The following is a 26,376-nucleotide window of genomic DNA, read 5'->3' as shown; positions in this document are numbered from 1 at the left end:
TATATAGTTTTTTAAAAAACATGCATTTCTTGTCTAAAGCTATAATAGCTCTACTCGGTGCTTTTATTTCGTTTGATGCTAGCTCTTTTGTTTAGCACCGATTGCCTAACCAGCTTGGTCGAACGTAAGTCAACGAAGCGGATAGGTTTTGAATGCAGACCATGGCCGATGCGTTTTCTGTCGCGTCGACAATTTGAATTTTTCAAGTTTTTGCGGGGAGATCTAGGCGCACAGCCGTTAGCTGGTGGCCTTACACAATACTAGCCTCGCATTGGAAATTCTGTTGTGACTGAATATTGTCCGGCTGATCCGTTGTTTATTATTTATTTCGAACATGACACAGCTTGCGAGAGATACTGAATATTTTTGCTGCAGATACGAAGAGCCGCTGGCGTCTGCTGAAAAATTCTGAATGGCTGGAAGCAAAACCCGCAATTTGTCTCCACCATTATTAATCATGTGAGCAGTTTTCGAAGTTAGCATAATTGTCAAATGGAACACCATGTAATAGCGCAAATAAAAGATACATATTGATGCCATGAAAACGTTTGCCTTTAACGAGTAGTGGATGATAGCTTTTGTCGAAAGCGACATATCTGGTGCGTAAATTAACTTTTTGGGATTCCCTTGGCCTTCACTGGTAAAGCTAAACTTTGTAAAAGGAGGCACAGATGACGGTCATCTTGTATAATTGGCATATAATCCTATAGGGCGTCTTTTCTGCCGAAATGTAAGAGTGTTTGATATGTGGAGTTTGATTGTGCAGATCAGTATAAATACAGCAAGATTGCACCGGATTATCGTGTCGGAGAGTGTTGCCGATATACAAAACGTGAAATAAAAGAAAACCTGTCAGGGCCATCTGCGCTGTTGGATAACAAATTTTTCTACAGATGAATCGATAGAAGCGACAGAGCGATATTATGTAAAAAGGCCGCGACTCTAAATAAGCGTCTGCGTCGACACAATTATCAATTGGGCTACATCACGCCCAAATATGATAGCGGATGATGCGCCAGCCAATGAAGACGAAAAGAAGTTTCGGAAGCGCATGATAACATCGATTCTTTCGCGAATCGTTTCTGCCGAGACCTATGCAATTGCGCAAGTCACTCTATGCTTTATTCTTTCGAGCTTACTTTTGCCAGATTTAAGTACGATTCATTCGTATTATTTTACTACCGGCGACTACACCTAATTAGACAAAATCAGACACGGTAAGCGGAACAAAACTCTGTTGGCGGAAAACTTGTTTCTGGATGTGAGGCCCTCTTCCTATGCTTGTATGTGTCTAGTTGAAAAATATCTCTTAAATCCATTACCACCGATAGTAATAATCGCATAGCGTTATCCAAGCTTCAAGGCCGAATCAAGAAGGCTGCCACGCGAACTTCTATGATGTGTAGGTGGTTGCAGCTGGACGATTTGGACGGGGTGAGCATAACCTTTTTTGAATTTGATTTTATCCTGCTCTTGTGTTATTGTAGTGTTGATAAACTTTTGGTAAATGAAATCATTTTCAGCGGATTTTAATGAATCAGTCCATCAATCATGCGAATTGTAATGTTGATAAAATGAAGGTTCTGACAAATGGTCTTCATCATTCTTTTGTATTTTCCCTCCAATTAATTCATTGTGGATGCTGTTACGCGTCGTTAGAGCGACAGCCATGCCTACTGCTCCTACAACTATCACCGCAAATCGTTGTATTGTGCCATCGTTTGTGTAAGCGCACTTTGTTGCTATTGTTGGCTCGCTATAATGTGTGAAACACTAGCAGTACTATAAAGTACGTAGGGGTTGTTGTTATTTCATAATGCTATCAGTAAGATCAATAACATTTTCAACATACTGCAATAAGTGTCTACGATGCAAGTCTCAGGAATTACATTTTGTTTAACTTGTGTTCGACAACTTCGCTCAAGGGTTATTCCTTCAACCACAGATTACTGAGTGCAACGGAAGTAACAAATACAAATAGCCGAGAAAGAAAGTTGCGAACAAAGCTTGTTTCCAATAGCAGAATCCAGTGGCTTTTACTTGCATGACCCAATGAATTCTTTTCATCAGTCGCATAACCATGACGCTGGCTACAAAAAGTCCAGTTGAGAGTTCTTGTAATGACAAAATCACTACGTGTGGGCTACTACGTATCATAGTTATATCATCTGGAGTGTTCTAGTACTCATCAGATCATACATTTCAATTTTTCTTTAAGAATAATTACTGCCGCTTTCGGTTAGGGTTGTTTTAGGCAAAGTTTTTACACTCTATATCTGAGATAGGACGCAATGCTTATAAGACAATAGACAACTTAAACACAAACGTGACAAATAAAATAACGCTTTTAATATATCAAAGGCAAACGCTAAGCACTGTATCGTCCTTTTGCTCGTGTGAGAAGCTCTTCATAGTTCGGGTCAGTCACTTGAAATAGCGTTTCCGTAGCCCATAAAGAGGTTTGAGGGCAGGAAGGAGGGCCCCTGAGTCTAAGATTTTCGGTACTGAGCAAAACAAAGAAGCTAAACAAATTATATCGGGATGAATATACACACAACAGAACTGTTTAACACCTACTTGAATAACACGGCGTTCTTGTTGTTTCTGCTGATGGTACACTAAGAGTATACATGACAAAAATAGCGTCCTTTTCCCTAAGATATTTACTTAACGATACAAGCACTTTCTTAACAACCAAAGTAAACGTATTCAATCAAACATAGACAAAAAAGCAAAGTTTTTCGTAGCATAACAGAGTTGACCATTCGTTATCATCGCAAGCACTTTAGGTGCTCATTTTATATCGAATTTACTGAGCATAAATTGAAAAACAGGTAATTATCACAGGTAACTATAACAATAAGTTTTGCGTTGTGTTCTCTTATCAGGGTAGAGGCGCCGTTAATATTAGTAATTTAACGAAACCAGTATGTAAAATTGCAATAGAAAAAGACATTTCTCGGTATTTGTATCCCTTACAATGACCAACTGATACTATCCTCTTTTATTTATCTTCATCTATTCGCGTCCTGGCCATTGAAGCTTATTTAGTTCATGATGATTCTATTTGCTGAATGGGGTAGTATGAAGATTTAAACCTTTTCCTTACGACAGAAGGACGCCCCCTTATACCACATTTATTCACCGAAGTCTTGGTCCTCGGCTTCCGGTTTCGTTTTTCAAGGCTTTCATGTAATCAATGTAATCCCGCGATTCAGTATAGTTCTTTCATCGAAAGAAGATTCGATTGCCGGTGATATTGCTCCTCTCCACTCGTAAATGAGCCGTCGGTTACTTCTACAATGAGTAACAGCAGAATGAAAAAAAGTTACCTGTTGTTTCTCTTGTATAGTATGGTTGTGTCAACACTGGTAATACCTAAGTGACGACAAGAAATGCTAGCGTCATTTTGTAGTTCCACACTTACTGTATATGCAGGACGAAGTCAATGCAGTTGCACATTACTACATACGTGATCATAGTTGAATCTTTCTTGGATCGTAGCGGCTTGAACGCCTTTGAGGCATGCGCGAGGCTATTATCACGTATCTATATACCTATGTATTTTTCAAAACACGACAATATTTAAATGTGTTGTGTACAATATTTAGGGATTTAGGTCTGCAAAAAGGTATCCCGAACCTTGCCTCAGTGTTGATATCTTAGGCAACTCCTTTGCAATTGGTGCAAAACTAACTGAATGAACAGTCAGTTTCTGCTCAAGAGACCCTCTCGTGCCGCCACGGTATGAGAATTCATTTAGAAAATAAACTAGACATCTATCTCTAGTAAGCAGAAAAACTAATCGTCTTGCATTTATCCTGAAAAACGTTTAACTGTGTACATGACTACTTTGAGCATTTTTTAAAGTATTCAGGTGAATTTTCTGAATTTTTCGTCCGGTACCTCCGCTAATCGTTTGTCCTGCCGAATGGATCTCAGCACAAAGCAAAAAAAAACAAAATGAAAAACTATTTAGAAAGCCGAAAGTGTCGCTGCTTGGCGATAGATTTTATCAGCATAGCTGCACCACGGACGTGACTGTATGAGATTGGCCTCATGTTTTTCTTTTGCTTGGAGTTGTTAATGATCTAAAAGAAAACTAGATCAAGGGTTGTTAAGGGTCAGATATACCTTTATACAACTTGGTATAATATTCGTATACTGTTTTATTCTTTTTCATATGAATGAGCGACAACTATTTGGAGGCTATGTGAGTTCGCAGTGAGCGTTGGTGATGCGCCGATATTAGAAAACGTTTTCTTAGGGGAATTGTTGACCATGTGTTAATTTATACAAAGGTTAAGTGGGTGATACAAAAGGAATAGACAATTTAGTAGGAGTACAAACAAATTCAGATAACCTTAATGAGTGTGATTTTGGCTTTGAGATGAAAGTTACATGTATTTAATACTAAAGCCATCGTTCTCATCGTAGTAAGTTTATTGCCCAACAAATTAATTGACCGAAAACAAAAAATAAGGGGGAAGCTAATTATTAATCGTTAACCTAGCTAGCTAGCTAGCTAACATTCTAGTGGGTTCTTTGTAAAGTCAGACTACACCGAAATAGTAATATATTATCGAATTTTACTGACAAGGTGAGATCCACTAAACTAGCGGCGAAAAAAAGAAAGAAAATTACAGCTGAGCTAGTCAAAGAAGTATAATCACGTAGTCGTTAGGAACTGTTTGGTTAAAGGGTCTATTTTTGCAAATAAAAACATAATAATACTCATGTAATGCGTAAAATGAGTGCTCAAATGCGTGCTGACGTATTTTTCGTTTCGTCTAAATTTTAGCTGCTTAGCGCTATCCGATGATGGCGGACGTTCGGTGGATTCTGACGAACAAGAAATCATTAAGCAAGCGCTTATGATTAAGCGCTCAGTCAACCGGAAACGTCTCGGCCCCGTGAATTACAAGGCTCGATGGTTCGTCTTGACCAAAAGTTGCCTCACCTACTATGAGGGCACCCTCGAGGTATGTTGTTAAAGTCAGAAAGCTAAAACTTCACACAGGCTTTTATAGAATAGAATGCAATCACTCATATTAGGCATGCTTTCACATTACATGCGGTTATGTCTTTCCGACAACATAAACGCAGACGAGTCAGAAAGTTTAGCTAAAAGATTCGTTTCGAGCACAGTTTCGTAATTGTGCATGGCATATGTGACCTTTGTCTTATACCGAATATAGCAGCCATTAAGCTAACAAATAGGTTCGTTGAAAAATATTTAAAGAGCTCGGATAGGTACCCAATCGCTCGAGCTACTTCAACTGCATCTTCAATTGCTCGAACAATCAAAACATGAACATATCGTGGCATTCCCTTTTTACAGAACTACTCGTATCCATAACCGCTCTGCAGGTATAGTAACACTGCCAGATATATATGTAATGCGACGTTGCCCATCGCAATGTGTTTTTGCGTTCTTTTAAAGTAACGCGATTTGAAAGTCAAAGTTTCTGGATAGGAATCCTTCAAAAGGAACGGCTCATCTTTCCCGAAATCAGTGGTCGAAGTGATTCTATATGTAGCCAATAATGACCTGTATAATACTGTGAATAAACAGCCATAATTGTGAACATGTTCTTATATGCTTAAATCTGCATTCCAGCTTACAAATGAAGTTAGTCGTCTAACTTGTTAGGTAGTCCACCGAAAAACACAGTGCATGCTTTCGCGCGTACCTCCGAGCCGCTTTACGTTGTTAACCAAAACGGGTAAACGTTAACCCGTTTGTCCCATTGTCATATTTCAATTATTGTTGTACTTCAATTGGATTGGTGCTTATTTAGAAGGCGTTATACCTTTTTGTTTATTGCTCCCTTCCGCTGATTTTTTTACGCGTTCTTTGCTTTATAAGGTCGTTATAACCATTTTTTCGGATACAAGAGCTTACCTTACTTTTGAAGCTGTAGTGATAAATGGAAAAGTAAATTCCTCCATACTCTTTGTTCGACACTCAGCCAATTAAAAAAATTCCGAGATAAATGTGATGTGCATGATGAGGACTTCCGACTGACAGTACGATTCAAAAGAGGTTTGTTATGTTCAGAAATGGCGTTTGCACTCTAAAAAAAGGTACTCCACTAAACCTTTTGAGTTTGATAGGGATTATCTGGAGGCACTTTGGAAGATAAGCCTTGACATTAGCAACGATTGGAGTCGTAAGTCCTTCTCCTTTTCACCTGACCGTTGCGCGTCTTAATCTTTAAATGTTTGGTAAATCGTCGAAGTCCAAATAAAAAACAAGTTTTTCAAACGCACAAATACGCCATTCTACCACGTGCAAATGAAACATAGGTAAAAAAAACGATATAAACAGAATCGGCTTTCGTTGTTCAACAGATATACAAATTTTCGGTATTATGAAGGTGTTAGCTGTGCTGCGGTGACCACCACTTTATTTAAGGACGAATTGCACAAGTGAGGGGTTCACTAAGGTCTGTCTTATATTTCGAAATTTAATAAATTCGACTGAGAGTCGGAGCTTCTATAACCAGAATTATATCTTTCCTACTAATGATAAATATGTTTATGTTGAATATAGCGTAAATCACTGTTATATTTTGCTCAACTGTATGTTTTCATGTATATAATAATTATATGATCGGACTCTTCACTCATTGCCGGAAACTGTAGGGTTTAGGAAAAGTGGGTTTGGTCATAAATTGCCAGTAAGCTGATGGTGCGAGGTTCAGCTGTCACTGTTTTTGAGAATTCGAGACTAACTTTTATTTTCTCAATGTTATGGCATTACGCGACCCATCTCAAGGTTTAAGGAAAAGTATCTATCATATGATAGATACTTTTCCTTGTCTTTCAAGTTGGTACAGACGGCGTAACCTAAACTATTACTGCTATTTATAGGGATATTGACAGTACAACATTTAGTACGTGTTGTGGAAGCAGTTAAAACAACATTTTGTAAAACGTCTGAATAGATCAATCTCAAAGCACACTGCGACAGGCAAGCAAATATACAGATCTAAATATGCAAATGTATAGGCAGATAGATGATAAGGTTTTTGTAGGTGGCACGTAAAAACCGGTTTCTTGCAACTGAGTTATGAATCAAATCATGTGCATATCCGGGATATTTTGAACCAATTCGCAAAAGCCTAACGCGTGGGAGAGGCGATCTCAGTAGCAGAAAGTCTGAGGAGTCAGAAATTCGGAATGATTATCAGCAATGACAAATTACTTATATTATTCTTTTTACCTTATTGAATCTACGCAATGTTTGGCATCTAAAAGCCATGGGTCAGAGGTGCGGTGCCAAGGTTTGCTAGCAAACATTATTATAATTTACTAAACAATCTTCTTGCACAATATAATTCGAAGTGATGAGGATGGTAAGTTAGCGAAGTGGACATCGTGATTTCGAAAGTCTATTGTACACGTCTAGTACGTAACATCCATTTCAACAGATGACGATCAATGAAAAGATCGACCACTTAACCTTAACGCTAACAAACTGATGCATACTTACCAGTCTTCTTCGTGGCTGATAATTCAGTGAAATATTTGCTAATAAACTGCAGTTAATTGGCAGTACTTTAAAATGTAGCAGTAGTTAAAAATGGAGTCATTTGCCGTAGCTGCATATTCTTGCTTCAACATCTTCAATACCAAATCTGTGAAGGTCTTTTTCCATATATGAATATGCTTACATGTTTATATGCAATGGATATATACATGCGTTTTTTTACGTATATTTTCAATAAGGTAAGAAGAAAGTCTGTTTTTATTCGGCATAGAGAGGATTCTGAGGCGACAATTCGATATCTGGATTGAAAGTTCAATAGCTAAATATAAGTCTTATTACAGTACATGGTATTTTGCTTGCTTGTTTGCTTTAATAAAAGCTAAGACTATTTCGAAAATTTCGCATTCGTAAATAGAGCCTCTTGTTAATAAATGAAAAGCACAATAATTAATTATACTGAATCACTAATTATGAGGCTCTAACCTAACAACATGCATTACCAGCGTCCAGCAACGAACTATTAACCGGTCTGCTAGAAAGCATCATATCCGAAAGCCGATTATCGCTGAAAATGCATTTATTGTAGCGATATATATTTTCGGCATCTGTTTCACTCTACCACGTTACCGCGCGAATGCCGTTATCTTTTATCCTACCTGAAAGTAGCTTACGTTGTCTCTGCTGAGAACGTCAATGGCCCTGTGTCGATCCTAAAGGATGGACTCAGTCTTTTGAGGGACCTGGGCTGTCATGTGACGAGTTGGAGAAAGCACAAGTGCGGTAGTTTATGCTCACCAAAACGCACAAAAAGGGAACACCGCTGGCTGGATTTATTGTGTGTGAACCAGTTGAAGACCTCGCGACTCAACAAATATTGTCGCTGACGAATGCCACTTCATGTCTTGGATTGAGATAGGTCAACTCCTATACGTTCCACGCGTTCGATGGTTTCGTTTAAATAAAAAAAAAACCGGCCCCAGGCCGGCAGTACTTACCTCGATTCGTACCTCTATGGACAAGTCTTTCCAGGAATGCTCTAGAATGAGGGTCTACTTGTTAGAGCTCTTCGTGAAGTCAGAAAAGCCCTTTGATGAGAAATAGTTCATACCAAAGTAACGTTTGCCTTTAAAAGATCATACATGGATTTAGGTTTGGCGAAATCCCGTTCAGACCGGTGATAATAAGATGTCAGCCCTAGAAAACTGTCGTAGCTGTGGAACAGTAGTAGAAGACGTTAGGACACCTATCGCCGTAACCTTCGTTGGGTAAAAAAAAAAAGAGATTTCATGACCGAAATGGGTGGCCTCCCCCATGTGAAGTGACGAGTGCTACAGGTGTTATACAAAAGCACTAAAGACAGAGAAGCTTCTCGGAGGTAGTTTTTCGAAACCCTATGATAATACAATGATGTCGTTAAATAACTCAGGACTCGATTCATCAACCGCTGGTACGCCGCTAGGACGTAGGCCAATTTGCATCGCATCCACTATTATTAATGCAGACGACCTGATATTTTTCCTTGTCAGCGAATGCAATGATGATTTGCCAATAGCCATTCGTCAGGTCCAAAATAAGAAACGTTTTCTCTATCTTGTCCGAGGCAAGGGAAAGCTTCTCCTTAATTGCATTCAGCTTCTGGTAATCTATGATAAGATCAAATCGAACCTTGGTTTTTCCTCACCAAAGCGATCGGAAAATCTTTCCCGTACGTATCTAAATAAAAACAAATATGTTAGCTAATTTTTTTACAAGTGTTTGAAGTGTTATTCCTGATGATCATGTTTTTTCGACACGGTCACCATTCACCGCAATTACTCACTAATGTTTTTAAAGTTTTCGTTCTTTATTCCGCAAATAGCTTTTTGTTAGTAACTTTGCATCAAGCGATTTTAGCAGGTGACTGGAGTGCGCTACATACGACGGATTCCTAATTTAAAAATTAAATTCAGGGCGCTAGCAAGCAGAAACTCTAAAAGCTCAAAACCGCCAAGAGGTCCACAACACATAAAGAGACCAATCATTAATGATTATCTGAGCGACCAGTTAACAGTTCGGATTTTTCTCTCCAAAACGCCCATGTAGAAAATCCAGGTGCATCAAAAGTCGCTGGTTGAGCCATTTTAATGTGCTCCAATGTGCTATTAAGCCCCTAAGTCTAAAAGCTACTGAAAACACTCCAATTTGCCTCATTGAACCCTTACTCGAATTTTTAAGAAGTTATATGAACTTTGGCAATAATTGACGCTATCGACATCGGGCAAACAAAACGTTTTGATTTTGATGCAGACTCTTCTAACGCGAAACGAGTAAATAATAGCTCATTTTTGTTAAAACTGCAAAAACGACGCATTGTCTTCTACCATAACGAGTTCGCTGCTTTGTTCTAAAGAGAACAGACTTTCATCAAGTATCAAGAATGGCGAACGTATGCAAAGTCTATTCGAAGTTTTTACTACTATGTGGAGTTCTACAACTTTTAAAATAGAACAGGTAATACTGCCTCTATGATACACTCCACTTAATTATTAATTTTTACGTTTTTTTTTCACCTTTTTTAAATTTAAGAAACGAGGTCGTGAGAAAGGAAGAATTCCTTTGTCTTCGATTCGTCTTATCGAATACGTCAATGATGAGGCCATCGACAAGAAATACGTCTTTCAGGTAATACATACAATGATCTTCTACAAAAAGTTCATTCAAGATGAACTGTTAGGTTTTTGGCGTCGAAATACTAGGTTTAAGTATGATTTATAACGTTAAACAGATGTTCGTAGACATTGGAAAAACGGATAAAATAATGAATTGGGTCCAACCAAACTTCCGGCACACAGACCTTAAACAGATAGTTTTAGAATATTCAGGATAAAGTCGAGTTCAGTCCTATGGTTCAGATAAATAGTCGAGCTTCCTTTGCAGATCGGATTTGAAGCAGAGCATATATTATACGTGGTTGCATCTTCTGCCGAGCAAAGAGACGAGTGGATCTGCGCTCTACGAAAGTGTAAGTTAATAATTATTCATTCTTTGGCCTCTTGTCTTGGACCCTGTAAGCTATACAGAAGGGTGGTGGCCATTTCAAACGATCCTATAATATAAAAAATTGACACAGAGATGCACTTATATATTATTATTATATATTATGTATTTTCATTTAACCATTGTTATATTTTAATAAGTATAGAAGCTGTACAATCTAAAGCAATATCTAAATAACAATACCAGACGTGAATTTCAAAACATTTGCTTATTAGGCTAGTTAAATTCATTGATGTGCTTATATTGCTGGTTGACACTTAATAAAGGTGCTCAATGGCATATGTAGAGTTTGCTACTCACTTTACTTTTTTTATAAAATTAAACATATGAAACATGTATTGAATGACAAGGAAAAAAAAGATTGTTTTATGGTACCTTTGTATAGTCTGCACCGATAATCAGTGCCTAGTAGACAAATATCACGCCAAATTGTGGTCCGGTTCGAAATGGGCTTGCTGCGGAGATCCTTCGAGAAGTTCGTGTGGTTGTCAACCCACCTGGGTCACTAAGCCGCTCACATCGTTCTTCAAAAACAAACTCAACAGGTTTGTCGCCGTAGTATTAGTAATACGACGCATCATTCGTTATTCAATAACTTTCTTCTCAAATAGTGTTTCGGCTTTCCTTATTACAATTTATGATTTACCATAATACGGAAACTTCAACGGAAAAGCAAACGTGAGGTATAATATTTACACACATGCGCGTATAGCATATAGCTGTTTTTGGTAGCCCGCAGAAGCACCAGCCCAATGGGCTGATCTACGGACACATTAGTATTTTGCTATAGATAGCATCTTGCCAAAAAGATGTAATGCCGATAAGTAACTCAATAGCTGAGGTTAACTCAACAAGTATGAAGGGATACATTAATTCAAAATTTTTTTTTTAATATTAAGTACCGCAGCTTGAATTTTTACATTTTTAATTTAATTTAAATAAAAAGCAAACACGTTTGGTTTCCGTTCCTGCTTGAACGGGTCAAGGTATTCATTTCATATTCAAGTATGTGTAACAGATTAATTAAGGTATTAGGTATGCAATACAGAAAATTATGATTTTGATTATCTAATTGAGTTCGAATAAGCACACGTGACCCGCTATAGTGTTAATAAGTGCTAGTCATCTTTGTGCACTCCCTACAGTTCGTCTCGCTCATCGGCAAGTTGTTCTAGTCCGTCGAAAAAAAATGTACATACCGTCGAATCGATGGGCCTGATTCAGAGGAGTGGTAGTAACTCATCGCTTGACGTCACCCTTCCTCGCGCACATCATCTCTCTCGCAAAAAGGTTCGAAAGTAAAAACGTAGTCATTAAAACCCTTATAACTTAAGCATTAGCAGCTGCTTTTATGAGACTAGAAAGTTATATACACTATAAGAAAGATATTTTTTTCTAGCTCTCTTATGAGCATTGTTCGCATATGGGTATAGCCGAAAAATTATCCTGAGGATTAAATAAGCAATCAGTCGACTAATGAGTAGTTTGAATTCTGAATTAAACATGTAATTGCCGTAGATAAAGGCCGCAGACCGTCAGTAGTGACGTTTCTAACGAATTTCAATACGCTTTGATGGCCAACCTATAGGAGCAACATATAGTTCGGGTTTAGATGCCCCCGTCTATATAGGCGATGCCTACTGGCCGGTTGTGTGATCATGACATTGCTCGTGGTACCTCATAGTGAATGATTCATCAAACACTAAGATGAAACCTGAGCGATTTTGGCTGATTCTAAACACGTTTTCATTCTAGCGTACAGTTATATGAAGCTAATTTTTTTCTTAAATCCTGCTCATCTGATCCGACCTCTTAATTTCTGGAAATCTAAATTTTGCAGCGACCACGACAGATAGATGTTTAAGCATACATTGGTTTGGACGAGACTTTTTCGTTGCCCGTATGATTTTAGGTGAGCGAGTCGCTACGGGACGGAATTGGTGAAGGCAACAGCAATATGTCTTCTCTTGAAAACGCTACAAAGCTTGCACTCATCATGGCTTACAACCAGGAGAATAAAAACGGAAGCAGCAGCAACAATAACAACTGGTCATCAGTTAGCAGCAATCACCATAACGTACATCACCAAAACGGTCATAACAACAACAGTAATAATAACAACAGCAGCAGCAGCAGCAGCAGCAACAACAACAACAACAACAACAACAATGTTAACAACGCCAACAACAATAATCACCACTACAGCAGCTCGTCTTCTGCTAGCTCAACATCAGCGCGAAATACGGCTGCTACCATCGGCAACAATGTAGGATCGACTACCAACGGAAGCTCAAGCGCGACTCGTAAAACGGTTATCGCATTATTCGATTTTGAAGCACAAGAAGATGGCGATCTCTCGCTGAAGCGGGGCGAAGAGTATGAGGTTATGGATGATTCCGGAGAACATTGGTGGCAGGTACATTCGACCAAACGAGTCAAATACCTTTAAATGTATGAAAAAAGTTTAAAAAAGGACCGTTTCGATTTTCTTACGGATTTCTTTTCAGTTCACAAGAACGCATCGACTGCGTAAAATTACAAATGGAACAAATGCATTTTATAAAAAAGCAAAAAAAATCATGATATTCACTTTCAATGAAATAAAATGTAACCTCTCGAACAATAATAAATTCATAACTATTGCAACGTACACAAATACATTTTCTATTCCGTATACACTTATTTATATTGGTTATACAACACTAGCGTTCAAATGTTGTCTAAACCAATCGTAGGTGCGGAGCGCGTCTGGAGAAAGCGGTTATATTCCATCGAATTATGTTCAAGAGCAGACGGTGAAAGGCCTGTGGCGTCACGAGTGGTACGCGGGTGACATGTCACGGCAAAAGGCCGAAGTCCTATTAAGGCAGGAAGGTCGTGAAGGATGCTTCGTGATCAGAAATTCGTCAACTAATGGAATGTACACCCTCTCGCTGTTTACAAAAATGTAAGTAATGTCACGCAGTCGTTAAGCACAAAACCGAAATCGTATTGGGTTAGGGTAAATTACATTCTATTTGCGCTGAATTTGAAACCCAGCTTCACTCAAAAGGCAATGAGCAGTTAAGATGTCACCTCGAGTTTGGCAGCTAATACCTAACGGACTAAATCGTTATCAAGTCATATGGAAAACAAGCGTCTAAATTCATTTATCTCACCAGTAATCAAACAATGTGTAGAAAGTGTGTTAGATACTGCCAACCTGCTTTTTCACAACTGCGAAGAACCTGTCAGATATACTCTGTTATGTAAGCTTAAAAATTAATTCGATTGGGCGGATGTTTGAGTACGTGTACAGCAGCTAAAACCAGTTGCTTTTAACAAACAGTTTAATAAATGGAAATCTTTTTGCCTATTTAGAAGCATAAAGAAGAACAATTTCATAACAAATACTTCTAACATTATGAATGCATAGCCCCGGCCCCCAGGTGAAGCACTATCACGTTAAAAGCAATGCGTCTGGCGAACTTTACCTTAGCGAAAGACATCGCTTCAAATCCCTTGAGGAACTAGTCTTTTATCACAAGCACGATTCTGGTGGGCTCGCTACACGGCTTAAATTCGCGCCGGCCTCCCTACAAAAAATGCAACAGAGGCAACAGGCAGGCTCATCGAACGGAATTAGCTCAGGTAAATTTATATGTGACAGACTGTTTTATATATCAATTTATTGATAATTTTTAGTACATTCATTGCAGCGGTGCTTGTAACGCGGTGTAACAAAAATAACATCGTGTCTGTGGATCATTTGTAAATGAGACAGACGAACAAATCATGTTTAATAACGTTAAATTTATTTTCAGATGAATCGTATCCATCCTGTGTGTAATTTTTTTGCTTACATTCTAATACTATTCGTATTTCTAGAACAATTTTGTAGACGAAAGACCAGATGCTCTAAGCATTTTGCTTTCTGGACCATGATTTTAATGTCATCAGGGCAATAAAGAGTGAGACAACTAGCTCATTTCTTCTGCCGTCGTTTCGCGTGCCCTAATACTGCATATTTTCAAAACAAGTTAAGAATCGATAAATTATCTAGAAGTCTCGTTGTCGGATATCTCGATATGAGAGTATATAATGTCGGATACGGTACTGAGTATAGAGGATGTCGCCTTGATAATTTAAATGATTATGTTGACATTTTAACACGCAGCCTTAGAAGTCACTGTTTGTATATGCATATATTTGGTCTATTCAATTTCGGCTTTTAAGAGCGCAACGGTAGTTCCCTATATTACATATAGTAGACAATTTGCTACTTTCAATTTAGCTGTCTTAGAAAAGGCAGTTAGCAAACCTTAATTATTTTAGGCCATATGACAGTTTTTGCAGAGGACAAGCATTTTTGTAATACCACTTTCTACTAAGCACAAACTGCTAGTGTTGTATACATAATAATGCCTGCGACAAATGTGTATTGCTTTAATGTTTTATGCGCTTCAAAGCCCTGATCTAATTCATTTTTCTAATGATTCCTTTCTTCGAACAATTTGTTCCATTCTTGTATGTTCGTACACACTGACGTTATAGATAAATGGGAAATTGACCCGTCAGAACTAAGCTTATTGGAAGAGCTGGGCTCTGGCCAGTTTGGAGTGGTTCGTCGAGGACGATGGCGGCAGAGTAAAGACGTTGCTGTGAAAATGATGAAAGAAGGAACTATGAGCGAAGACGATTTTATCGAAGAGGCCAAAGTCATGACGTATGTAGTACACAAGCTAATACCACTGACTGTCTAGCTTTAAAACCGTAGGTGCCTCGTTTGTATTTGGTCGTACGATGCATGCTCCGATCGAGTTTACTTAGACACTTGATGTTAATAAATTCAATTATAACAAAAAAAAATATTTACTATCGAACACAGATTTATTAAAGAATCGCACCCAACGAGTGTTTTTTAAAATTAATATCAGTGTTGTATCGGGTATATGTAAAATTTGACAGCAACGTCGATAACCATTTACTATAAAAAATTATACTTGGGTGACAGTATCACTCGATTCATCAGGCAGTGGAGTACCACATGCAGATAGAACAAAAAAAAAAACTACTTATTTATAATAATATATGCAAGTGGCAACTTCATCACTTTTAATAGATCGAGTCGCTTTTTTCGAAAATCTTTGCATTTTTTTTCTTTTATCTCTTGACCAACAGAAAACTACAACATCCCAATTTGGTGCAATTGTTTGGGGTGTGCTCCAAGCAACGTCCAATACTGATTGTAGCCGAATATATGAGATTTGGTTCTTTACTAAATTACCTGAGACGGCATGAAACTCGGCTTCAAGCACAAAAACCACACGTTCTGCTCGATATGTGCATTCAGGTACGGTTTTTCTTAGAAATTGATCTGCATTTTTATATACGTATGTCTCTATATTAAAAGAAAACTTTTATGCTACAACGATTTTCGCGTTGTTGAAAAAAAACTTTATGTTAAAACAGGAAAATATCCATCGAATTATTGACGGTCACGACTCGATTCATCTTTATGTTCAACCGCAAAATATGATTAATTTCATTCGTTTTATTCTTATGATCTGATTTTTGATGAGAGTTGAGAGATATATATTCTGATTTTAAGCATTTGCGATTGCAGCGGCGAAAAAGGTGCTGGAATAGAATTCAACCGCGAAACTGGTTTTGCAACTTAACGTTTTAAAATAACTTCCTGCAGTAAACAATGGAAACCTTATACATGAAATCTTTGTTACTCGTAGGTGTCTTATATATGTTACTCTTATATACTGTCTTATATATGTGTCGTATATGTTACTGATATGGACAGGTGTGCTCTGGAATGGCCTATCTGGAAATGCATAATTATATACATCGGGATCTCGCCGCAAGGAATTGCCTCGTCGGCGAAGGTAATGTCGTAAAGGTCGCCGATTTCGGACTGGCCAGGTGAGTGCACCCGCACAGGCACAGAAATATGTCAATTGTTGTAATTTTTGCTGATGTTACCTATGCACTAGAACGCCATAGATGCGTACCTGGTACGCACCTTACTGTGACCTATGTATTTTTTTGTCTCTTTCATCAAATGACAAACTAAAGCGTTATTACAACGATCGAATTTTTCAACTATATATGTACATATGTTCTATGGTAATCATAAAAAGAAATCATAATTTTTTTTTATTAATACAGATACGTGATTGATGACGAGTACACATCGTCAGGCGGTACTAAATTTCCTATAAAATGGGCGCCTCCGGAGGTCCTTGGATATACGCGCTTTTCCAGCAAATCTGATGTCTGGGCTTATGGTGTCCTTATGTGGGAGGTTAGTCAGTACACGTAGATTTTAAGAAAAATCACTGCATTGTTTAATGAATTTTGTAGTGTCGTATTGTTCCATAGATATATGCAGTAATTGGCGAAACAAATAAAGCCACCTAGAAGTTTCATATATTGATGAGCCTGAAACTAAATATCTGCATGCGATTTTTTCAACTGCTGTGGAAAAAAAGCATTTTCTGATGCTTTATGTGGTGCAACGGCTGTATACTATAATATGTATGAACATTCGGGCTGTTACGCACAATTCGAGTATTCGGTCGCGTCTTCCTCTGTTATGTAGAGACACGAATGGTTTGCAATTATTTATTATCCATCATAAAAGTTTTCATCTACTTGATAACAACGATGATGTTGTATTATATACTGTTTTCATGCGAATTGCAGTGATTTTCGCCTTTTTTCTTTTTCTGATTATTCATTAACTCTCGTAATAGAATTACGAAAAGACTTCACAGAGGTGCAGCGGACTCTAATAGTCATATTCATACAAAAAAACGCGATCGCGGAGAGAAATGGCTGAGTGGATCAGAATGTCGAAGCTTGCCGTTGACGTTGCAGCCGTGGAGGTTAAAGATAACGTGCTGCTGCCATTAAAAAAAATATCGAAAATGACTCACAACGCAACAAGGAGATAGGATCATTCGAATTAAGCTACAAAAGTTCGATTTCTTACGGTCTATTAACTGCATCGTAAGGTTGCAGAGCGGAGTCACTGTGTCCGTAAGGACCCTGCATCGATATGAGAGGTTCTAGCTGTTGGGAATTACTCAGAAACATCGGCTTAACTGTGCACAAACGTATACGCGTTTCAAATTGGTTTCTCAAAAAAAACTTTCTACTATAAAAAACAATAATTAAGTTGAACCGTAGAGAACTGGGAAGAAATCTGTTTTCCAGATGAATCGCAGGTTTTTTATCTTGGAAATAACGCTTAACACGTCTACAGGCGTTCTGCAGAAAATTCTGTCAAAAAATGCAGGTCAAGCATTTTTTTACAGTGTTTACAGTGCAAGAGTAGTATATTCCGTCAGTGGATTTACGCAGAAAAGGTAATACAGTGAGGCGATTCAAAAGAAAAATGCTGCCCCAGATACCAAAATGGTATTCGGATAGGAACTATGTACTCATGTATGACGAAGTGAGTCTCTGGGGTATTTATCGCTAATGGTGTTGAAATTCTACCTTGGCTTGGAATTTCACCTGACCTGAATTTAGTCGAAAACGTGTGGCAGTATGTCAAAGGCTATGTCAAAACAAGACAGAAGGTCACGAGCAAGAACGGCGGTAGGAGCCGGATGTAACGAAGATTGTGCGAAAATGCTTTCAGAGCTTATCAGATCGAGTCGCGGCAATAACATCAACTACGGATGGGGCAAGCACTAGTCTCAGTAGGTGTACCGCAATTTAAAAATGCTATTCCAGCGATAGTGTCATAATTCGAAGGTCGAGAAAACAATATCGCCGTGGTACGATAATTGCTGTTTAAACGTAATCGAATGCGTGAATTATGTGTAATGGCTCAAATGTTTACACATGTTGTGATGAACAGTCATTATATTACATGTCTCAGCAATGACTTCCCTTCCACAGTGGTTCAAAAATGCATTTCTGGAGGCCGTATCGTTGATGACTTATCCGTACCAAACAGCCTTTGCATAAGATGGATTCAGCTCGGGTGCGGAGCAGTCTTCGATGAAATTTGACAGCGTGTGAAATTTCTAAATGACCATATTTGATTGACCAGTATTTATGTAACATGTGAGTGCGTATATACATACAATGTTTACAATAATGTGATATTGTACACATTTTTCTCCTTATAAAATACGTCTTGCTATTCTCGTCATTTCTTATCTGATGCGTGTATTCTTTCTGTGTTTTCTTTCGTTACCAGGTATTCACATGCGGAAAGATCCCGTACGGACGGGCAAGTAACGCCGAAGTGGTAGAGTTTGTTCAGAGAGGCCAGAGGCTGGATAGGCCTAGAACGTGCCCCCGAGATGTCTACAACGTCATGAAGCTCTGCTGGGAAAAGTATGCTTTCCATTCATATCTCACGAGCTATTTATTTATTTATTAGCTATATTTTTTCTATCTAACCATATTTGCAATCATACCTCTCTTTTTCTGTCCAGAGACGGGTCAGATTAAATTAGTAAGACATCTTAATCTATACTTTGTTAACACTCTGTGCATGTGAATATTAAAAAGCTCGTATATATTATAATGGTGAAAATGCATTAACGAATAAATGTCTACGACTATATAAACGCAGAACAAATAGCTCGTTCCCGCCAGCCGACGACAAAACTTAGCCAATTCGCTTTACTTGCGTGGTAGCACTTTGATTTCATCTTGAACTTTGTTTCGTGCTGGGAGCCAGCCGTCCGATGGAATGTTTAGTAATGATGCCGGGCGTAAAACTTGAAACATAAAGGCTGCAGTAGGATCATTGACGATATGGACACGCTGATAGGCTTAGTCGTCGAATACCGAAGCGATTAGACGACATGGGCGTACTATTTGACGATACCCGGTCGAGGAAATAATACCAGAAGCGCGACTGTACTTACGAGAAGCTCCAAGAGTGATTCGGCTCTCGCGCGTATGACTATGTGTAATAGTTTCAAAGAGTATCTCTACGACCGTTTTCCTCTGAAAGAAGTGGAGCCGCCTCGGCCGTTTTTATCGCCACAGGAGTAACGTTTGAACCTTCCCGTATGCTAAAGCACTTCTGGGGGCACTAACTCGAAATGAGGGTGCTCCTGGCTGACGTCGAAATCGCTTACTTTAATTATAGAAGCTTAAGGTAATTTTTACAGCAAGTTAGCATCAGCGTCCGTGAATATCTGCCGAAAAATCCTGACACTCACGCTCACCTAAAAGGGCACAAGTTGCTGTGGCTGTTCTGAGAGGGCATATTGGTTTACCACCGGACGTGCAGTTTATCAAAGGACGGCAAATCAGAGTGGCAAACCTCCAGATATGGTGGCACCGTTAAGCTCGAAGATCACACTGCATGTTTTCTAATTATGTCAGGTAACCCTCAATGTATCGATCCTAGCGCATCCTCAGTGGGCAACGGGGGGCTATTACGGGAAGAACTTAAGATCCATGGGTTCGTCCCCAGTCAGAGTAGTCCTAGGGCATCAAAACCGGTTCTGCAGAAATCAGCCGAGAACTTCGTGTTTTCAATTTCGTAATCGAACATACGTAGACATAATGGAGCCTAAGCGCCATGCAGATATAAATAAAATCGTACGTCGACCAATGGCATGGTGTTTATCGGACAAAGCAGTATAAACTGGAGTAAGTGGGCACGTCCTTAAGTGAGCGTGATGTGAGCTAGTCTGCATGAAAAAAAACTATGTACGCGCGTTTCTAATCAGTCGTTAAAGGATTCGCGAATTTACCGCTTGCAGGGTAAGTATTCACCCTGTTGGGCAGCGCTACGTATTTCAGGATCATGAGAAGCCAGATTGTATGAACCCATTGCAGCGTACTCGTGCCTTCTTGACAGCATTGAAAACCGATAGTTGTGTTATCTGATAATGCTTCTTTTTTTTTGTCGTATCGCATGGAATTCGAACAAATCAGGGGAAGTGCTAGACTGTACAACGTTAATCCACCACCTGATAGAAAATACTGACCGCGACATTAATACGTCGCGTCGGACAAGCGCGGCCTAGTTATAATTGTGCAAACATAATATAAATTTAGCTAAGAGCGAGTTGATTGTGAAGCATTTGACCCTGTCAGCTAACGGTAAGATTAAGCCAGCTAGCCTCAAGTCTCTTTACTTACCTATTTATCGCATGATTTGTCATCCGTTCACCATTGGTGGGCTTCGCTTTACCTAAGTGATACTAGAGTGACGATAAACAATTCGTTCTTTGATTTTCTAGATTTATTTTTCAAATTATTTTTTTTATTTCGCCGATCACGACAACGTATCAGAGAGCTCTTCCTCCCCTTTGTGCATCTTCATTTTATTCCTCGATTTTCCAGATTTTATATTAGACTTAGAATTTATTTTTTTAATTCTATTTTCTTTTCGTTCATCAACACTGACATCAACCATACATGTAATACGCTAATCGTGTAGTATTAAGTACTACTGGACACTGTTAATTGAGAATTTCGGTAATTATTTGATTTCGGACGAAGTTACAAACAACAAACATAAGTACTAGCAAACATAAGCACGTTTAGAAATTGCCGCGCAATTACTGAAGTTACAACTTAGGCTTTGTGCAATAAACTGTAAAACTGTAAAATAACCATTAATGTTATGAATACTCAAAAATGCAATGTTTCATACGATTTTTGTCACTTTTAGTTTGGAGAATGTTTTGTATTTAACCACATTTTTTTTATTCTTCTTCTGCAACAGGTATCCGGAAGGTCGGCCAACATTCCGAGGAGTCAAGGCTCAGCTTGACCGTATTATGGATGACCCGAATTTTTAGCCAAAAATGTGCATTGAAATCTGAGTGCAACAACAACAATAACAAACGGATATGCAAAGGCCGTTGTGGCTTCCGACACAGGTTGAAATCCGAATTTCTTCGAAAAGTCAACGTTTTCTTCGAGCTCATAGAAACAATACGAGAAATAAGAATACGGAAAAACGAATCAAATAATATCAACAACAAGAAGAGAAAATAAATACATAACGTTACAATACATGAAGGGAGATCATGAATAAAGTAGAATCTATAGGAAGAAGGGGGGGCTCAGACAGCATCAGCTAAATATATTTTTATGGATTTAGAAGTGATTATATTATATAGTTCAGACTTCGCAGGCTTAAATGAAATCCGCAACGACGTTGCAATGCCACTTCCTCAAACACCAATGCCACTTAGTCAGCGCTGCAGTGAAATCGGTCAAGCTAATAATTTAATAGAGTTCGGCATCCCGCACTAATATTGCAATTATTATGCACAGTAAACATCGAGCTAACTGTACATATACAAAATGAACTATTTAAACAACTGCTTATGCATGTGCCTCTGTGAGATAGTACGCGTCGTTTATCGTAAAGGGCGCTGAGACTTTTTCGTTTTCTATTCAAGCATAGAGCACTCGTGTAAAGTGCTCAACGCGCGTCGGTACTCTGTTCTTAGGTTTCTCTAGGATTAGTATTAAGTAAATATTTTAATTTTACCAATACTAGTTAAAATGCTATCGATAAAATAAAAAAAAATAGTAGTCGATAATGGACATTTAATACAGTTTATAATTAATTTTACCTTTGTAAAATGCAATCAGTATTGCATCGGCATTTCTATAAAATAATTCCCCCTCCTTTATGCTGTAGTGTCGACAATAGAAGTCTTAACATAGACATAACTGATCCTTATGTTTTGCATTTCTTATTTAGATTATTTTATATTTCTCATTGTGGACCTCAATCAATTGCTCTTTGCGCAAATAATAACGTGCGTTGCAAATGATAGGTCAAAAATACGAAGTATGTAGAGAGCCAAACCTTCAAATAAAAAAAAAATCAAATTCGTCGGAATTCACTCGCGGAACCAATAAGACTTTACTCGCAACACTCAATGTGAAAGATACTAATACTCCGTCACCGCCGAAAATATTGCATTCGTATTTAGTTTTGATAAAATTATTGCAAACAATGCATGACAACTGTTAAGCAATATAAAATACACTAGATAATCGGTTGCGGAATGAATGGTTTTTCATTTGTGTAGATTATTGTTGCATAGAAGACTACCTATTGGAAATACAAGTATAGTTTTCGCACGTCTGATGCAAGATTTACATTTAAAAATGACTATTTTGATTATTATCTGCGAAACTAACTTCGTTCTGTTGCATAAACCCATTCTGAAAAATTATATCCCACAGCGCAAACATAAATACATACGCTGCATTAGTGCAAAGTCGACTTATTATTTGTCAACTTGTTGCTGTAGTCGACCCATTACTGGAGGCTATGACACCGATGCCAGAGGACCTTTCGTGCGGTGGCTCGAGTTCAGGACATATGGGGAATTACTGAGAGGGTATGCAACGCTTCTTAACGCAAGACAGTGTAGGCCCGGACTTTTTCAAAGTTCTGCGTTCAAATCGAGCCACCAAATCAAGTTCCCGTAGGATTCCTGTGTGTAGATAGTATAAGCACATAAACACTCATTTTATAGATTTTACCATTATTAGTATATCGGCTAGGCTAAACGGAAATTGAGATATATGCATCTTGTACCACTGCATTCACAATAAAAATTTGTCAGAAAAAGTTAGAGCGAGATTCAGCTTACAAAATACAAACGAATACGATGACGAAATAGGAATACGCAAACAGGAATGTTTGTAACATGGCACAGGTAAACAACGCTGTTTTACTTGACAAACTACAATAGATTATGTGTAACAGTATTTAAACTTTGGAAACGCTATTATTATGAAAGACGCTGCAAAAATGCGTGTTTGATTAATTTTGAGTTAAATTAGGACAACCAACATAAAGGTTGGGACGATTAAGATAGCTTTGATTCTATGATAACAAAAACTTATGAAAAACGGGGTTGCCCCATATGAATTTCAATTTGGAATCGCAGACTGCAATGATAAAAATAAAGCTGATAATGATATACTGTGGTAACAGTAACGTATTTTTTATTTTATGATTCAGGCGTATGTAAAAAGGTATGTAAGCTACGTATTACAAACAAAAAGCTCTTATACAAATAACTCAACTAAGGCCTCGGATATTCTCTGTTGATAAATAACTTTTCATTTCTGAATTTAAACGAATCTAGTGAAATAGTGTTATCACGTAATTTATTTGCATTAGATTTTTGGAAAGCAAGGCATCACACAAAGTGGCTCAAGGGTAGAAGAAGAGGTGTTCCTTTCTTGTTTTGACCCAATTATTGACCCAAGCCAAAAGTCAGAATGCAGTTTCTCCCACAAAGAAGCTCTTTCTAACGTTACGACTTACAAAGCTCATCTCTATGCACTTTAGATAAACGTGCATAGAGATGAGCTTCAGGACTTATTCAAACGCTATATAGTCATATTGTATGTTTAAAATTCAATACCCATATAATCTATTTGCATTGTAAACATTGAAACATATTTACAAAAATGACATTGTTATGGGTCGATAAAATACTCGGACCTATGTAAGTCGTATCGTGAATTAAAAAACATGAGTACTACTCAGGGCTTCTACATGTAACAATAACAACGCACACATAATTACCATATCTCAAGTATTACCACCTTGAAAAAAGTATAAATCTAAAAAAATTAGCGTAATGCTCTTCCAAAAACATCGAGCTGTAGAAAGCCTAATAAAATGTATACAATCACAAAGCAAAACTAAAGTTTATATAACTAAAGACATTTCAGTAAAAGAAATTAAAGACTAAAGAGATAAATTCAAAATTATCAAAGTAGGATACAATAACATCCTCTGTCTGAGGCTAAGCAAAATTGATAAAACGATTATTGCAATCATAACGATTCGCATAGACGCTCATTTGTCGTACTTTTAAAAGAATGGGCAGAATGTAGTTTAAACGAGAGATTACAGAATACACAGCTAACAGCCAGAACAGTTAAAAAATAGGGCAAATTTCAGCAACGATTATCGAAGTAGAAGTAGAATTTCACGAATAAACATTTTTAATTCCATGCTATCAGGATACTCGGTGGCAAGGAAGGCAGGCTTGGCAGGTATATCAAAGCCCAGAATACTTCCAGCCTATTTCCAACTTGAAAATGCTGTGTTTAATAGTCTGTGTACATTTTCTGCCGTATTATAAGAACTAAGTTAGGCCATGGCAATATAAATTTAAACGACTGAAGTGCTAAACGAGAAACACAAGAGCATAAGATGGATCCAGATCAGAGCAGAAGACAAAGAATGTAAAGTCTGTCTGAGTTTTTGAGATTTTGCGAGAAAAAAAATTACAAATTACAATGACAAACGTCTAAAAGGAAACTTAATTGTGACTTTGTACTTTGACCTGTGTACTTTATATACATATCATCGTGATAGCTTAGTGGGTTTTAACGTATCTACCTGGTAATTCATTTGTTGTTCATTTGATACTTATATAATGAATATAATTTATTAGATACTCCTTACTCTTGTTCTGTTTAGTACAAACTGATATATACTACAATCTTCTATTTATACTACAAACGCCTAGGTTCAAACCTAACCCACTTCATGTGTCCCTAAGTTTAGTACGCAAACGCGCTACGGTTGCCCCATAATGGGAATTTAGTAAATAACCAAGTAGTACTGCTTAGTCCCCGAATGTATCAGATTTACGGATGACGTCGAACAAACGAATGTTCGATTGACGTAGTCACAAGAAGTCACCAACCGACAAAATTTATTTCGAATACCCTAGAGTGGTCACACTGAGAAAATTCAGGACGTCGTTTGTGATTTCAGTACATGCGCGAGCCTTTACTTGCACACAATTCACAGACAACATAAATTAAAATTAACTTATTTTGTCTCATACATATCAAATCTGTGCCTCCCTTCATGAAGAGCAACGTACTAACATATTAGTACCCTGATAGTCAGTACTTAAATGTTTCATAAACAGAAAGGGTCAAATTAAGAGGATGAGCATTTGCATCCTATTCCTTATCTTTAACTGACTTAAAAATTTCTTCTAAAGTTTTTCAATTTCTAGAGTAAATATTTCTTAAATTGACAAATAAAGTCACACCAGTTTTGACGGAAGTTCAGGTTTTCATACTTATTGGTTCTGAAGTAAACATTGCCAGTAATTGATCTCTTTTAACTTGGTTTTCTGTTCATATCACAACAATATCGAAGCGACGACCAGTAAGAATAAGACATACTTGATACCGATAAAAAGAAGTAACACATGTTTTCTAAGATATCGGGTATTATCGAAGCTACTCTTATAATCGGATGGGTTACGCAGAGTCTAAGCTACGAGGCAACTGATTTAGCACATCACGGTGTTGTTATGTGTGCTTGTTTCGACATGAAAGCCGAGGTGTCACCACTTTGGTTGAGGAGTGACCATTCTCTGCGTCTGACCACCGCAGTAAACCGACATAGCAGGCTTCATATCTTTTACTAAGGCAAAGAGGAAGGTCTCATCTACAAAACTCTTCCTTTAGTGTTCTAAATGTCTATCCATGAGAATACTTCTCACTGAGGCAAATTTTTCACCGACAATCGGGAGGTAACCGATGACTTCGAAAACTTGTGTCACTCTTTCGTACCACGTATATGTTATGGCTAACGGTCGCCATTTCAAATATTGGTTATGATATAAACACACAGCTAAAAAAAATACTACTTAAATTTTGTCAATTTGGTTGTTGTTCTTCACAGCTGGAGTCTGTTTTGTTCAGCCTTTTGCTAACCCACAAAAGCAGAATGTTAGCACTACCCCAGAATGTACGATTTTCGGCCGTAAAAAGTTTTGAAGCACTTCCCGTAGAGATGAAAAAAACATCCATTAAATAGATGATTAAAGATCCATTAAACATCTTTA

At 37.9% G+C, this 26,376-nt stretch overlaps 1 protein-coding gene across 2 annotated transcripts in view; it reads left to right on the top strand.

Annotated features, from left to right (window-relative positions):
• Positions 1–23,477, top strand: part of Btk (tyrosine-protein kinase Btk29A) — a 60,669-nt gene extending 37,192 nt beyond the window's left edge. For both annotated transcript variants that reach the window (XM_022846022.2, XM_022846023.2), the window contains 14 exons: positions 4,802–4,982; positions 10,061–10,156; positions 10,412–10,496; positions 10,917–11,076; positions 11,677–11,821; positions 12,444–12,947; positions 13,267–13,478; positions 13,947–14,161; positions 15,065–15,236; positions 15,692–15,863; positions 16,326–16,444; positions 16,691–16,826; positions 18,738–18,877; positions 21,237–23,477. In XM_022846022.2, coding sequence (XP_022701757.1) covers positions 4,802–4,982; positions 10,061–10,156; positions 10,412–10,496; positions 10,917–11,076; positions 11,677–11,821; positions 12,444–12,947; positions 13,267–13,478; positions 13,947–14,161; positions 15,065–15,236; positions 15,692–15,863; positions 16,326–16,444; positions 16,691–16,826; positions 18,738–18,877; positions 21,237–21,312 — 2,413 coding nt within the window. In that variant the 3' untranslated portion in view covers positions 21,313–23,477. The remainder of the gene's footprint in view (positions 1–4,801; positions 4,983–10,060; positions 10,157–10,411; positions 10,497–10,916; positions 11,077–11,676; positions 11,822–12,443; positions 12,948–13,266; positions 13,479–13,946; positions 14,162–15,064; positions 15,237–15,691; positions 15,864–16,325; positions 16,445–16,690; positions 16,827–18,737; positions 18,878–21,236) is intronic.
• Positions 23,478–26,376: the final 2,899 nt, after the last annotated feature.

Source organism: Varroa jacobsoni, unplaced genomic scaffold, assembly GCF_002532875.2.
Source record: "Varroa jacobsoni isolate VJ856 unplaced genomic scaffold, vjacob_1.0 scaffold_1207, whole genome shotgun sequence".
Classification (NCBI taxonomy): domain Eukaryota; kingdom Metazoa; phylum Arthropoda; class Arachnida; order Mesostigmata; family Varroidae; genus Varroa; species Varroa jacobsoni.
The sequence above is the reverse complement of the archived record's forward strand: the minus strand, read 5'-3'. Positions and strand labels throughout refer to the sequence as shown.